Raw genomic sequence first — 12585 nt, 5'->3', positions numbered from 1 at the left:
CCTTTAGGTGATTTATGATGCATTTTTCGATCTTTTACTTACCTGGATATCAGTAAGAGTTGCTCGTGAGTGATGACTTAAACGGCAAACCATATCACCAGTATCACCATAATCGTATGAGTGACATCTGTAGGGGGAATTCAAACATAAATCACGGCATTCTTCAATTGATCCAACTTCTTGGTAAACACTATCCACTGTTTTTAAAATACGTCCATTTAATTTTTTGAATTCACATAATTTTGTTGGCTCATCTACACAATTATTTTCCAAATAATCATAACCATTTGCAGTTTGGAATGCATTTGATCCGGCTACAGTTAAACGATCCATCTCTGATAATTCACATTCTCCGGTGGCATTCAAATAATTTGCTGATCTGTAAACAAAATACAAAAAAATTAATTTAATAATATGAAAAGTAACAGGAATATTTTGAACAATAATCTCATTGAAATCCGCCAGTTACTTTTAAGTGAAATCCTTTCAAATATTCAAATAATTTTTTATGTGTTGCTTAAGAGCAACACCTAACTTATTAACTATTGTGTTTTGGACAAAATAAGGTACTTTCGATTTAAATTTGTCCAAGAAATACGCTCTTAAGGTATGTTTACATTTTCAGCTTCGATTTTCACGAGTGAATTACCTTAAAAAAATTTTTTAGTACTCACAAAGATAATCTATTCGGGTTCTTTACTCAATGACTTTCATTGGTATCAGTTTTTCTTTAGTCAAAAATATTTTTTTGTCGTTTATTGAACCGAGAATTATTTTTCGGACTTCAATCATAGATATATATTAACAAAAAAAATTCTTTATTTATTCCAATTTAGAATTTGTTTTATAAAACGTAAATGGTAGAAAATTCTGAGAAAAAAAAAAAAAAAACAAATCGAGGTACGTTTTATCAACTTTTTTTTTATACACAGAGAAAAAACAAGTAAATCAGGATATTTTATTTTGAATCAAAAAATATATAATTTTTTGTTGTCGTTCTTTTCGCTTTGTAATTGTAGTTTGTTTATTGTGTCCTTTTTGGATTGAGTAGGTGTGATCATAGATAGGATTATTAAAAAAACTTGTATTATCTACTGTGATAAATGAAAAACCTGCTAGGGAATATTCTCTTGACCTCTATACACACAATTAAAAGCTTCACGTTGGTAAAAAAATATTGCCTCCTGAAATACTTTTTCAATTTCAAGTGTTTGAACAAGTACGTTGAATGTTCATTTTTTGCGATAAATGCTAGTTGAAAGTCCCTTTATCACAATAAACACAGTTTTGAAGCCTCTTGCGAGGCAAAATTGTGAACTATTTCATTTTAAAATTGTGATTTTTAACACAGTCCCTTATAATAGAACTCATAATAATTTTAAGAGTACAAAAATTAATCGGTGATTTAGTTTCCAAAAAGTTTTCTCCAGTAGAAAATTTATCACAGATTCTGTTTGGTTGCAAAAAAGAAACATTACCTTACAGCGGTTTCCAAAAAGAAGACATAAAAACACTTCGGTTTTTTACGTTTAAACGCCAAAAACTAGTCAAATTGACGTTTAAATTTTATCTTTTACGATATTTTTAAAGCATTAAAAAACATTTACGTGATACAAATATTAATTCAATGAATATAAATTAGATGAATAGTAACTTGACTAGTCATGTGACGGCCAAACTACTTTAATTTGACTATTCGCACCGTGCGTGCGTTTTTTTGGAGGCGTTTCCATGGTAACGATACACTACTTTAATTGTAGAATTGTATGGATGCATATATAATTGTATGGATTGCATTTATAACTTTCATTGAAAATTTAATATTATTGTTTCACAAATTTAAATAAGTAATTATGATAATTTACATTTGAAAAATAATATTTGTTCAATTTGATTTCTTATTTTCACAATTTTTAATGCATTAAGTTTAATTAATTAGTGTTTTTCAATAATTTTAATTTAACATTTTCTATAACATTAACATGTAAAGAATTGCAAATTAGTCATAACAGCCTCCTTTAACGCCATAATTTTTCACTGGAAGCGCTGCCATCGATTTTATTGTCCCTACCACGACTACGCACACAACGAATACCGAACTCATTATATTATACATCAAGTAATTGCCTTCTTTTGTGTGAATTTAGATAATTTTTGAAAGTTACAAGGGCAGAAGTATTTTTGGAAAACTCTAATTATCCATATGCTTGTTTTGTCTAATGTGAACTAGGAATAATCTCATTAACTGTCGGATTGCCCCAATTTCCACAAAGATAATGTGTATATATACAGAGGCTATAATTTATCATGATTTTTAGATTTTATTTTTATTTTCTTTTTAACATTGTTTTTTGAAAGGTTTTATTGAATTGATTCCAAGAAATATTTAAAATATATTTATTTCATGAAATTAATTTCATGGAATAACTATTAAAAAATTTGCGATTTTTTGTTTTATATATTGAAAAAAAAAGGTATTATATGAAATGAGTTGAGGTGACGAATGAATGTTGGGGTATGGGATCGAAATAAAAATGGTAGACAATGACACAACACTTTCCATTACACTGATTTTTGATTGATTTTATTGTTTTATATGTGCTATATGGGTTAGAAAAGTCTACAACAAGATGTGACTTCGTCATTCCTTTTCTTTTTTCTTCGCGAAGAAATTGTCGACAATGATAATAAAATCAAATATTATTTATAATAGAAAATTGAATTGAAAATATTTTTACTACAGAGTGCACTTTTAACCCGTCAGTACTCGCATCAACCGTTCGGTAATCTTCGGTAATCTCAAGTGCTCTACACATGTGTTAAATATTTCTGGCGTTAAATATTCTTTAACTTTGTAAATCATAACCTCTACATAATTTTATATAAATTTATTTTTTAATGCACTATCTAATTAAAAATAGTTTGTTTACGTGATTATTGATTGATATTTGAGAGTGAAAATATTAGAGCAGAGAAATAATCTAAATAATTAAATTCATTTTAACTAATTTCATCATATTCCTATCACAAGTAACGTAAGTACACGAACAGGCCCGAAAATTTCCGAAGTTAATATTTTTTTGCCTAAGTTTTTACTTTCGTGATGAGAGAAATTCTCACAATTTCTGAAGGACTTGAAAAAAAAAAATTAAAAACTGGAGATTAGATTGAATAAAGCAACTGTTTGCTGTCGAATCTATTATCAAACAAAAGAGACTTACCGCCTCAAAGATGTGAACTTCAAAAACAAAGCACTCTTTATATACGTTGATTCATTATTCGTCATCACTAATATAAAAATGGTATAAGAGACGAATAGTAGAGAGACGAGTTGTAATAATATTGAAAAGAAATTTTGCACATGAATGATCAGCCTTAGCTCTAAAGCTGTGTTGTTCGCTTGTAGTATGTCAATTGTATATTTTATTCATTTTTCTGATTTTCTTTTACACCTTTATTGATTTGAACAAAAATTATATACTTTATTTTTTTTTTTGTCAAATTTTATATTCAAATATCGAGTCTTTCTTTATATTTTATTTCGTCTGTCTGAGAAAATATATCATTTAATGAATTGAACGTTTTTTTGTTTAAATTTTATCACTGATTTGTTCATTAAGCAAAAAATTTTATGAGAATCACTTACAAAATTTTGTTGTCTACGTCTGTTGCTAGCCTATTTTTTGAGTGGCATAGATACTAGAAGCTCATGAACATAAATAGCATAAAGAGATAAATTTTATTTTAATGACGCTGATGATTGTGGTTTTTGATTGATGAGAGTTTTTGAGCTATGCCACTACAAGGATCTGTTTTCGAGATAAGATTGTTCAACTTATTTGCTTGGCCTCTTATTTTCACTTCATTTATTAATTTTATCAAGTGCTCATAGTGTCCTACAAAGTTTCTGCTGCGTTTTTTAAGATCGATAAACATTTGAAAACTCAACACTATCAGAAAGTCCTAGAAAAAAAATTTGATAGACTCGACAAAAGTAATCCACTTACGAAGTTTCAAGTATGTATCAATCATTTAACAAAAACGTAGCTACCCCGTGGATTACGTGAATAAATTGCGTTTATTGTAAAATTTACGAAATATTTCGCATTTTATTAGTTTCATCATTTGACCACCAGGGACGCTGTATATCATTTCCACTTTGTTTACTTTGTATGATTATTTATTTAATGGGTATTTTGGCTTTTTTTAAAGTTCATAATGACTATTGATTTTGGGCTCGTTTGAATCTTTTTTAGGTTCATAAGGTCACAAACCGTATATATATGTAAGGTGCTTGTTATAAAAACAATAGAAAGTTATAAATATTGTTTTAACGATTTAGTTTTATGGTTACATCGTGAGCCATTTGATTTTCATCAAATTATTTCTCTCTCGGTATGCGTTTTTTTTAGAGAAGAGTTGTAAACAAAAGGAAACTTTGCAAAGTTTATTTTTTGATTTATTTATATTTTATTATATTATTGTACAGGGAGTACCAAATTGACGTAACAAAAGTCAATCAATTTTTCGTGTGTTCGTCAAAAAAAACTAGAAAAATTTGTAATTTTTCTAAGTTTAATTCTTTTATATCTCGATTCGATTAGTAAATTGAAATCTATTTAGTTCTGGGTTAGCAGTTATGTGGGAATAAAATAGACATTTTGCTGTCGTATTTCGCCCATACCCCTCCCCCCATTGTTGGATTCCCCGAAGTGTTGAACTGTCTCCGGTTTGCCGGAGTTGAGAAAAAATTTCAACAATTTCCAAGCGTTGTAAGCGTTGCTCTGGCTCGAGTCTGTTTATTTATGAAACAGCAAACCAAACCAAACAGTAAACACAAAGCAACTGTCTGCTGTCAAATCGGTTATCAAACAAAAGAGTGTTGCCAACTCAAAGATTCTTCGAGTGTAAATCAGTTTGCCAGTGTTGTTTCAAATCTGATTAAAGAAGAAGCTTTTATGTCAAAATTTTTTTCTTTGTTTATTCCGAAATTGAGTTAATCGATTTACTTGTAAAATAATTCAGAACTGGTCAATTTTATAAGGATTTTATGAAACATCCTGTATTATTTTATACATATAAGGTGTGTTATTTGTTTATATTTATAAACAAACATTATTTGATGATTTTTTCCTCATTAAAAATAATTGAATCATAAAATTATTATCTCTCTTCTATATTTCCTGTAAAATATAATCAACATCATAATTTCATTTTTTAAAGTGTAGTTACTTACATTACATTGTACATTACTTAACATAAGTCAGTTCTTTAGAACTGTAGTCAATGCGATTTACTTAAGTTAGTTATCATATAAATATTATATGAAATGTTTTTGAATATCCTGTGTTCATTGTTTTACCTATGCGACGTTACGCTACGGTGTCACAGACAGACAGACAGATACGCATAGCGGTCAAACTTATAGCACCTTTTTTCGGTTCGTGGGTTAAAAAAACAATTTACCAATATATTCAACACATGTTAAGGAATCAATTTACACAAAAAAAATATATTTTCAAAAACCTATCACACAGGGGTGCCACTTTAAACACCTGCTGAAACCAAGTTTGAGCCTGTTATCACAGATTTGCAAAATAATTTCCCCAATATATGGAAAAAGATAAAAGAAATGTTGCTCTATCAACGGATTTCTAACACAGAGACAAAATTGTTTGACTTTTTGTGTAGAACTATTTTGACTGTGTGCATGGGTTTTGCGAATAAAATTAAATGTTGTGTCGTTTTCAACGGGTGTTTTCGTTTTTATACTTTTTAAAGTATTTTAAAATAGATTAAAGAATTAGTTTTGTTAAAAAGTAAATAAATTAAAATATTTTAGCTGGAAGACACAACAGCAACAATTCAGTTTCCACACCACATGACAACAAAATCAAACCACATAGTTGTCAGTCGTGAGATAAACTTGCATGTTTAGATTATAAAATTAAATTATTTATATCGGGGTCTGGATTAGTTTTTATTTGTTTTTTTTGACACGTTGTTGTGGTGAAACAACGCCTACATTTCAGTAATCTTTGATTGGCATTCTTCTTTGTAGACGATTTGATCATCCGTTTCAAAAATTAATGGTTTCTTTTTTTTTGCGTTAGGGCAATTTGAAGTGTTAGGAGATATATGTTTAAATTTTTAATTGGTTCTCTTGTGGATCGAATAATTTTCTAAGAAATTAGTTTATTTCTTAGTGGAGCGAATTTAAATATACTTCGGTGATTTATTGAGTGAAAGATTGTATTAAAATACTTTTTATTTGTATTCATTATTTTATAGCTTTAGGGTCAAACAGAGATTGAGAAGCAGGTTGTGCTAATCGTTTAACCTTTAATTTAAATAAACTTTGGCTAAAATTGTTTTCTTAAAAATTTCATTTCAATCACGGTTCAATTTTCTTTCGAGCAAATATCAATAACGTCATAAATATTTAATTTTCTTTAAAATTCATTATTTATAAGGGCGTTAAAATTCTAATTATTTTAAAATTGTTAGTGACTTTTTGACCATTCTAAGGATTTTTCTGCTGGATTTTTCTTTGATTTATATCGGGGAATGCCTTAGATCATATATTTTAAATAGATAAGCCCAGTGTATACCAAGTATATATATTTTGGCGTCACAGAGTAGATTAACAAAGATGAAAATACAATATTCAAACAGCTGACGGAGAAACACCATTTTGGAGGCCTGGTATTCAATGCGCATGATCGTATAACCGGAATCAGCTGCTTCCAGGGCCGGATTTAAATTTCTGCCGCCCTGGGGCACTGAAGAAAATGCCGCCCTATGACTGAAATTTTATTTAATAGTTTTGATATCTTATTTTTTAAGAATTAGAATAGCTAATTAATTGCAGAAAAAAGAACCGGTTCATAACGAGCTGACCATCTGGTTGCAGATAAAGTTTTTAACGCAATTCTTTTTTCAGTATGAGACTGTAAGACTTCCCAGCGATGCGTCGATGCAGTAAAAAAGTTGTATAAAGTTTGTACTGTATGAAAGAATGAAATCCCTGATACATTATTCGCGTTATCATATGACTGACTTCGACAATCTGAGAGATCAAGATCAAAAAACTGAAGAACAGATAATACAGCAACTAGCAAATCTTCAGCTTTATGTCCAGAGTTCTCAATAAACATGAGGAAAAAAAATTTTTGTAATTCTTCAAAAAAAACTATATTAATTTACCAATTTCAGAAAAAAAAAGTATCAAATTTTATTTGTTCAAACCTTTATGGAAATAAATTAATTTTATTTTCATAGTTTTCACTTAAATTTAATATATTATAATATACAAAATTTTAATTTGATACATAATGCATAAATTATATTTCTTGAAAGATAAAATCTTTATTTAAAAGAATTAGTTAATTATATATTGTATAGAAAATGTTTTCTCACTTTCAAAATTTTTCCGCCCTAGAAAATTTGCCGCCCTGGGCACTAGCCCCGAAAGCCCCTAGTGTAAATCCAGCACTGGCTGCTTCAATAATGTGTTTATATTTCAAATTCACATGTGCTTAAAATAAAGAAATAAAATTTTATTTTGTTTTAACGTTCAAACGAGTAATATTGTTAAATAATTTTGTGTTAATTCTATGAAAAAAAATTTTAAAAATGGTAAAATGGTAATTTGTACAAAATATACTGTTTTAACTTTATTTAAAAGTGGTATAATCTTATTTTAAATACGCGCCAGGATATTATGTTGTATATTAAGACATGCGTATTATGACCAGGCCTCGACATTTACTATCCTTGTCAATCTACTTTGAGACGTGGTTCTTACTCTGTTGGCAATTCCAGTAGTGAATTTTCAAAGGGGAATGCGGGCATTACAGGAATTCAATGTGTGGAATAAAAAAAATGGAATATTATGAAACTTTGTAACCAATTTTTAAAGAGCTAATTAATTGCGTTTTTTTCGATTAATATTTGATAATTTTAACTACATTTAAAATATCGATTAATTTTTTAGTAATATAATGGAAAACAAATCGTCAAGGGCGTTTAAAAAAAAAATTAAATATTATTGTAATAAAGTGTAATATTTATTTATTTTACGCTAATTATAATACGCGTGCTATAGTTTTAAATGCATTGTTTAGATATAAATAAACTACAGCCGGCATTTATATAAAAAATCCAATTGGTATTATTAATCAATAAATAAGTAGATATATTTGTTTATTGTAATTTAATATAATTTTATTATCAGGTTGGGGCATGGAATTATTAAGATTTATTTTTACTGTGTCCAGAATTATTTCGGGAAAAATAACACTTGAATTTCCTGAGAATCTTAATTTAATTGAATCACTACGAATAATGATTTAAGTTTTGTTTCATATACTAAAACTATATTCGTAGCTTTAATCGCACGTACTACTCGTTAAAAATTTTTGTGGTCGTGAGCTCTTTTGATCAGAATGGTCCAAAGAACGTTTTAAGGTGGGTTAGAAAAAGTTTCACAGAAAGCCATTTTCCTATCTCATATTGAAATCCTTTATAAAGAAACTAGCTGACCCGGCGAACTTTTGTTCCGCCTTAATGGCAATAAATAAGCAGTTTTTTTTTTTTAATTTGAAAAAATACAAAAAAAATTAAATACCTACATTAATCATTCATAATTATTTCTGTATTTTAGTACATAGGTTGCTCTTCCTTTAAGTACCTTGTGATACACGACATTTTTTGTTTTATTATCAGGCGCAAAAACAAACAACGCAGATGGTCTTCCGACCCGTGAACATGCCACGTATAATTGACCATGGGAAAAACATGAATGTTCTTATTTATTGCCATTAAGGCGGAACAAAGTTCGCCGGGTCAGCTAGTAAAATAAAAAAGTATAATATCCTATGTCCTTCTCCTGGCTCTAAACTACCTCCCTGCCTTTCAGCTAAATCGGTTCAGCCGTTCTTGAGTTATAAGTGGAGTAACTAACACGACTTTCTTTTATATATATAGATAAAGAAGATATCGCGTGGACAGGAAAAATAAGGCTAGAGAAATAATTTATAAGATATAAATTAAAAATATTGAAATTTTACGATACTGTAATGTTTTTGGCAAAAAATGCACAATTAATAGTCGTAGATCCAACTCAGCTTTTCACAAATTACATTCAACGCGAAAAAGAAAGAAGATCCTTTGCCTTCTATTTAGTACGAACAGATCCCGTATATAATTTTTTGGATGCTCGGGGATAACGATCGTGGAGCCTCTTTTGATCGTGGAGCCTACCACGTTATTACTGACATACAAAGAAAAGGTTGATGTTTTAAAAAAATATGTCATTTTTCTGTCTTGAAATACAAAATATTTGCGTTTAGTTTACACTGGATAAGTTTTTTTTAACTTAATTAGTGTGCTAAGTGGATAATTATTAGCCGCATTTCGTCTCATTTGACTATTTTGATAGTTGGCAATTCGAATTTCTTTCAATGTTCAATTGAACCTAATTAAATTATTAACCGTTGACAAGAATGAATTCTTTTTTAGGGCAGGTTGGGGCCCCCTGAGAAAGTTCCCAGTGGAAAAGAGGTTCCATAGCACGAAGGGATTGATACTGAGTATATTCAGAGAGTTTTTCACAATCATTCAAGCCATAGCAATAACATAACTTAAAACATCAGTAATGTTAAAATGTAATAAAATAATACAAATTATTATACCAATTAGACGGATGCTATGCAATCCTATTTATGCTATATACGTTTTGTTATCTGATTTGTTTACTGTTTTATTTATAACTATCGTTCATATTATTATTATTATTATCATTAGTCTTTATACACCACTACCACTATAGTTATATTGTATTGATTACTTTGTTTATAGCGATATCTTTTTTTTATTATTTGTTTAGACAAAGATACTAAATATATGTATATATTTGAAAGACAGACTAAATATGGTATATATTATTAGAGTTATTTATTTATTAAATCAATCTGAGAAAAAAAAAATTGCGCTTTATATAAATTAACTATTTAAATTTACCAGCAATTAATTTTTATTTTTTTTATATTTTATGTATGGCATATTGAACATGGCGCCAATTTCAAATTGATAAAAATCATTAAATTATTCAAGTCAACGAAGTTAATCGAAACGCCTTTTTATTTAATAATATATGGTATTCGCATGTGAAAACTATTCTCGCTCTGCGCTCTTTTTTATGCTATAAAATGATACTTACTCTTACATACTGCGTGCGTAAAATCTACTTTTGCGCTTTTAAATTACCACTTAAAAAAAAATTAATTTTTCGCGCTTTCAATGGCTAATTTGCAATCCATTGAAAATTTTGCAGAAAGACAAAACTAACATCGCATTCGTTAAAAAATCCCGAGGGTAGGAGTTTAAAAAATTACTACTAGACATAATTTAATTTTTTAAAGAATAGGATTCTCGCTCAAGCAAGGTTGGTCGACTAATTAAAAGTCAAACGACTGAATAATTAATTTCTACTGAATATAATTGCTACGGAGTCACTAACTACTTGAGAAATCACACACTTCTCAAATTCACTAACAAGTAGCTAGAACTTTAAATTCGTCATCAATTTAGATCGATTAATAGCTGGTACTCATAACTTTGAATTCGTCATCAATTTTTTAAAAGAAAAAGAGGATAACGAAAAAGTTCACTAAAGTTTTTGAGAAAAACTTGTCACACAGAAAAAACTTAATGAAAATATTCGATGAAAACTAATAAATTAATAGATTTTTTCCTATAAAATATAAAATCTTGCGAAAACTTTAAAAAATATATATTTATACGGGCTGTATTTTTAAGCACTGCATATAGAAATTAAATGTATGTATTTCAGAAGGAGATTTAATTAACGAACGAGCGCTAAATTTTGTATTATAACCTAATAGCCCAGGAAATTTAATTTTTATCCAGCTAAAATAAATTTATGTTTTGATTTGAAAACCTTACTGAGCTGAAAAGTTGTTTTAAACCCCCGGTTAAGAAGAGGGGGTGTTACAGGTGTGCCTGTCTGTGGCATCGTAATTCCTCAAAAGATAAACTGATTTTTTTTATTTTTTATTTTTTGACAGGTAATTTAATCGAGAATGATCTTTGCTATGTTTCAAGTGCGAGGGTCCCGTACAGAGCTGATGATCTTCTAAAGGATGAGCAGATTTTCTTGAAACACAGCTAAGAACACTTTCGATCAAATAACCTTTTAAACAAAGAAAAAAAAACAAAATCGGTTCATCAGCTACGATGCTAATATTTATTATTCTATAATAATAGACGTTCCAGAAAAACGAAGAGAAAATCGCTTTTGCGTAGCGTATATCAAAGGGCATTCTCAAAAAAAAGGATACCAAGAAACTCAATTTTTAATGCTTGTATGTTTTCTGATATTATCGTAACACATTTCAAATAAAACTATTTTGAAATCGTATATTTGGTTCTAAGAAATACAAACTGTTTAACACTTTCCAATGTTTATTACGATAGGAAACTTTTTCGATCTTTTTCGTATCGTAAAAATATGAGAATTGAACAAATATTAAATAATACTGAAAATAATCTGTACGGAACATGTAAAAAGTGTTACTGTGGTGTTTTTTCTTCCTTATTTTTTTTTCTTTTAAATGAAAATTTATAATATTAGTTTTTTCAATCCGAAGCTTTTTCTCCATATCTATACAGAGTCAAACAACAAGGTATAAACATTCACTGGCAGAGTGCAGAGAATAATATCTCAACTCTGTGGAGACAATATTTTTCAACTCTCGTAGTATGGTCGAGAGTTTTGTTGAGAATATAATTTGTATGTGATAAAAATCAATTTATGAAAAAAGTTTTTCTTTTCGGTGGAAAATGAAAGAAAACAGTTGGAGAAAAAAAAGCTATTAAATATCTGTATTAAAGAGTCGAAACACATATCTTTTCTTGTTTGATTGGTTTTTTTTTACTCTGTTATCGAGGAGTGTGAGTTAATGGACCCACTCCATAATTATGGTTTATTTTCAATATTTCATCATTGTTTTCATTTTGGTTTTCGATATAAGTAACTAGACATGAAAAAATAAAAAGAGTGCGGTCGTGAGACTCCCCCGTTTGGATCAAAATTCCTAATGAAATCTGTACAAAAATAAATGTAAACGTTAAATAAATACTTCTCTAAAAATTTTTTAACTTACTTTTCTAAATCTGTATTATACATATAATCTGTCTTTGTCTAAACGTTTATGAATTGTTGTTCGTTTGAAAGCTAACACACACACATACAGCGTATCTCACATGCTTGCGTGACAATTTCTACCAGTTTGCTCACCATGACAAGCCGCTTTGAGGAATTTCGTTTCAATATGTTCTTAACATGGAAGCAAAGAAATGTTTACGTGGTTCAAGAAGATTTTTAAACAGTCAAATACTTACTTTCTTGAATAAAGTATTGAGATCGTTAATTCAAGAGATATTTACGTGTTATATATTAACAGTCGAGTAAGAACGTTTATTTCAATCTAGTATTTTTTTTTACTCTATCGTAAACACTTTGTACAACCTTAATATTCTGAACAAATGGCTTTGAACACT

General features: G+C 28.8%; 2 protein-coding genes across 4 annotated transcripts in view; one reads left to right on the top strand and one right to left on the bottom strand.

Moving 5' to 3' along the window:
* Nucleotides 1-12585, top strand: part of LOC123298612 (autophagy-related protein 16-1) — a 788644-nt gene that overhangs the window by 26212 nt on the left and 749847 nt on the right. The window lies entirely within an intron of this gene.
* LOC123298611 overlaps nucleotides 1-12585 on the bottom strand; it is a 140597-nt gene that overhangs the window by 5911 nt on the left and 122101 nt on the right. Inside the window, exon 4 of the mRNA XM_044880696.1 lies at nucleotides 43-379. Coding sequence (XP_044736631.1) covers nucleotides 43-379 — 337 coding nt within the window. The remainder of the gene's footprint in view (nucleotides 1-42; nucleotides 380-12585) is intronic.

This window comes from Chrysoperla carnea, chromosome 4 (assembly GCF_905475395.1).
Source record: "Chrysoperla carnea chromosome 4, inChrCarn1.1, whole genome shotgun sequence".
In the NCBI taxonomy this organism is placed as follows: domain Eukaryota; kingdom Metazoa; phylum Arthropoda; class Insecta; order Neuroptera; family Chrysopidae; genus Chrysoperla; species Chrysoperla carnea.
The sequence above is the reverse complement of the archived record's forward strand: the minus strand, read 5'-3'. Positions and strand labels throughout refer to the sequence as shown.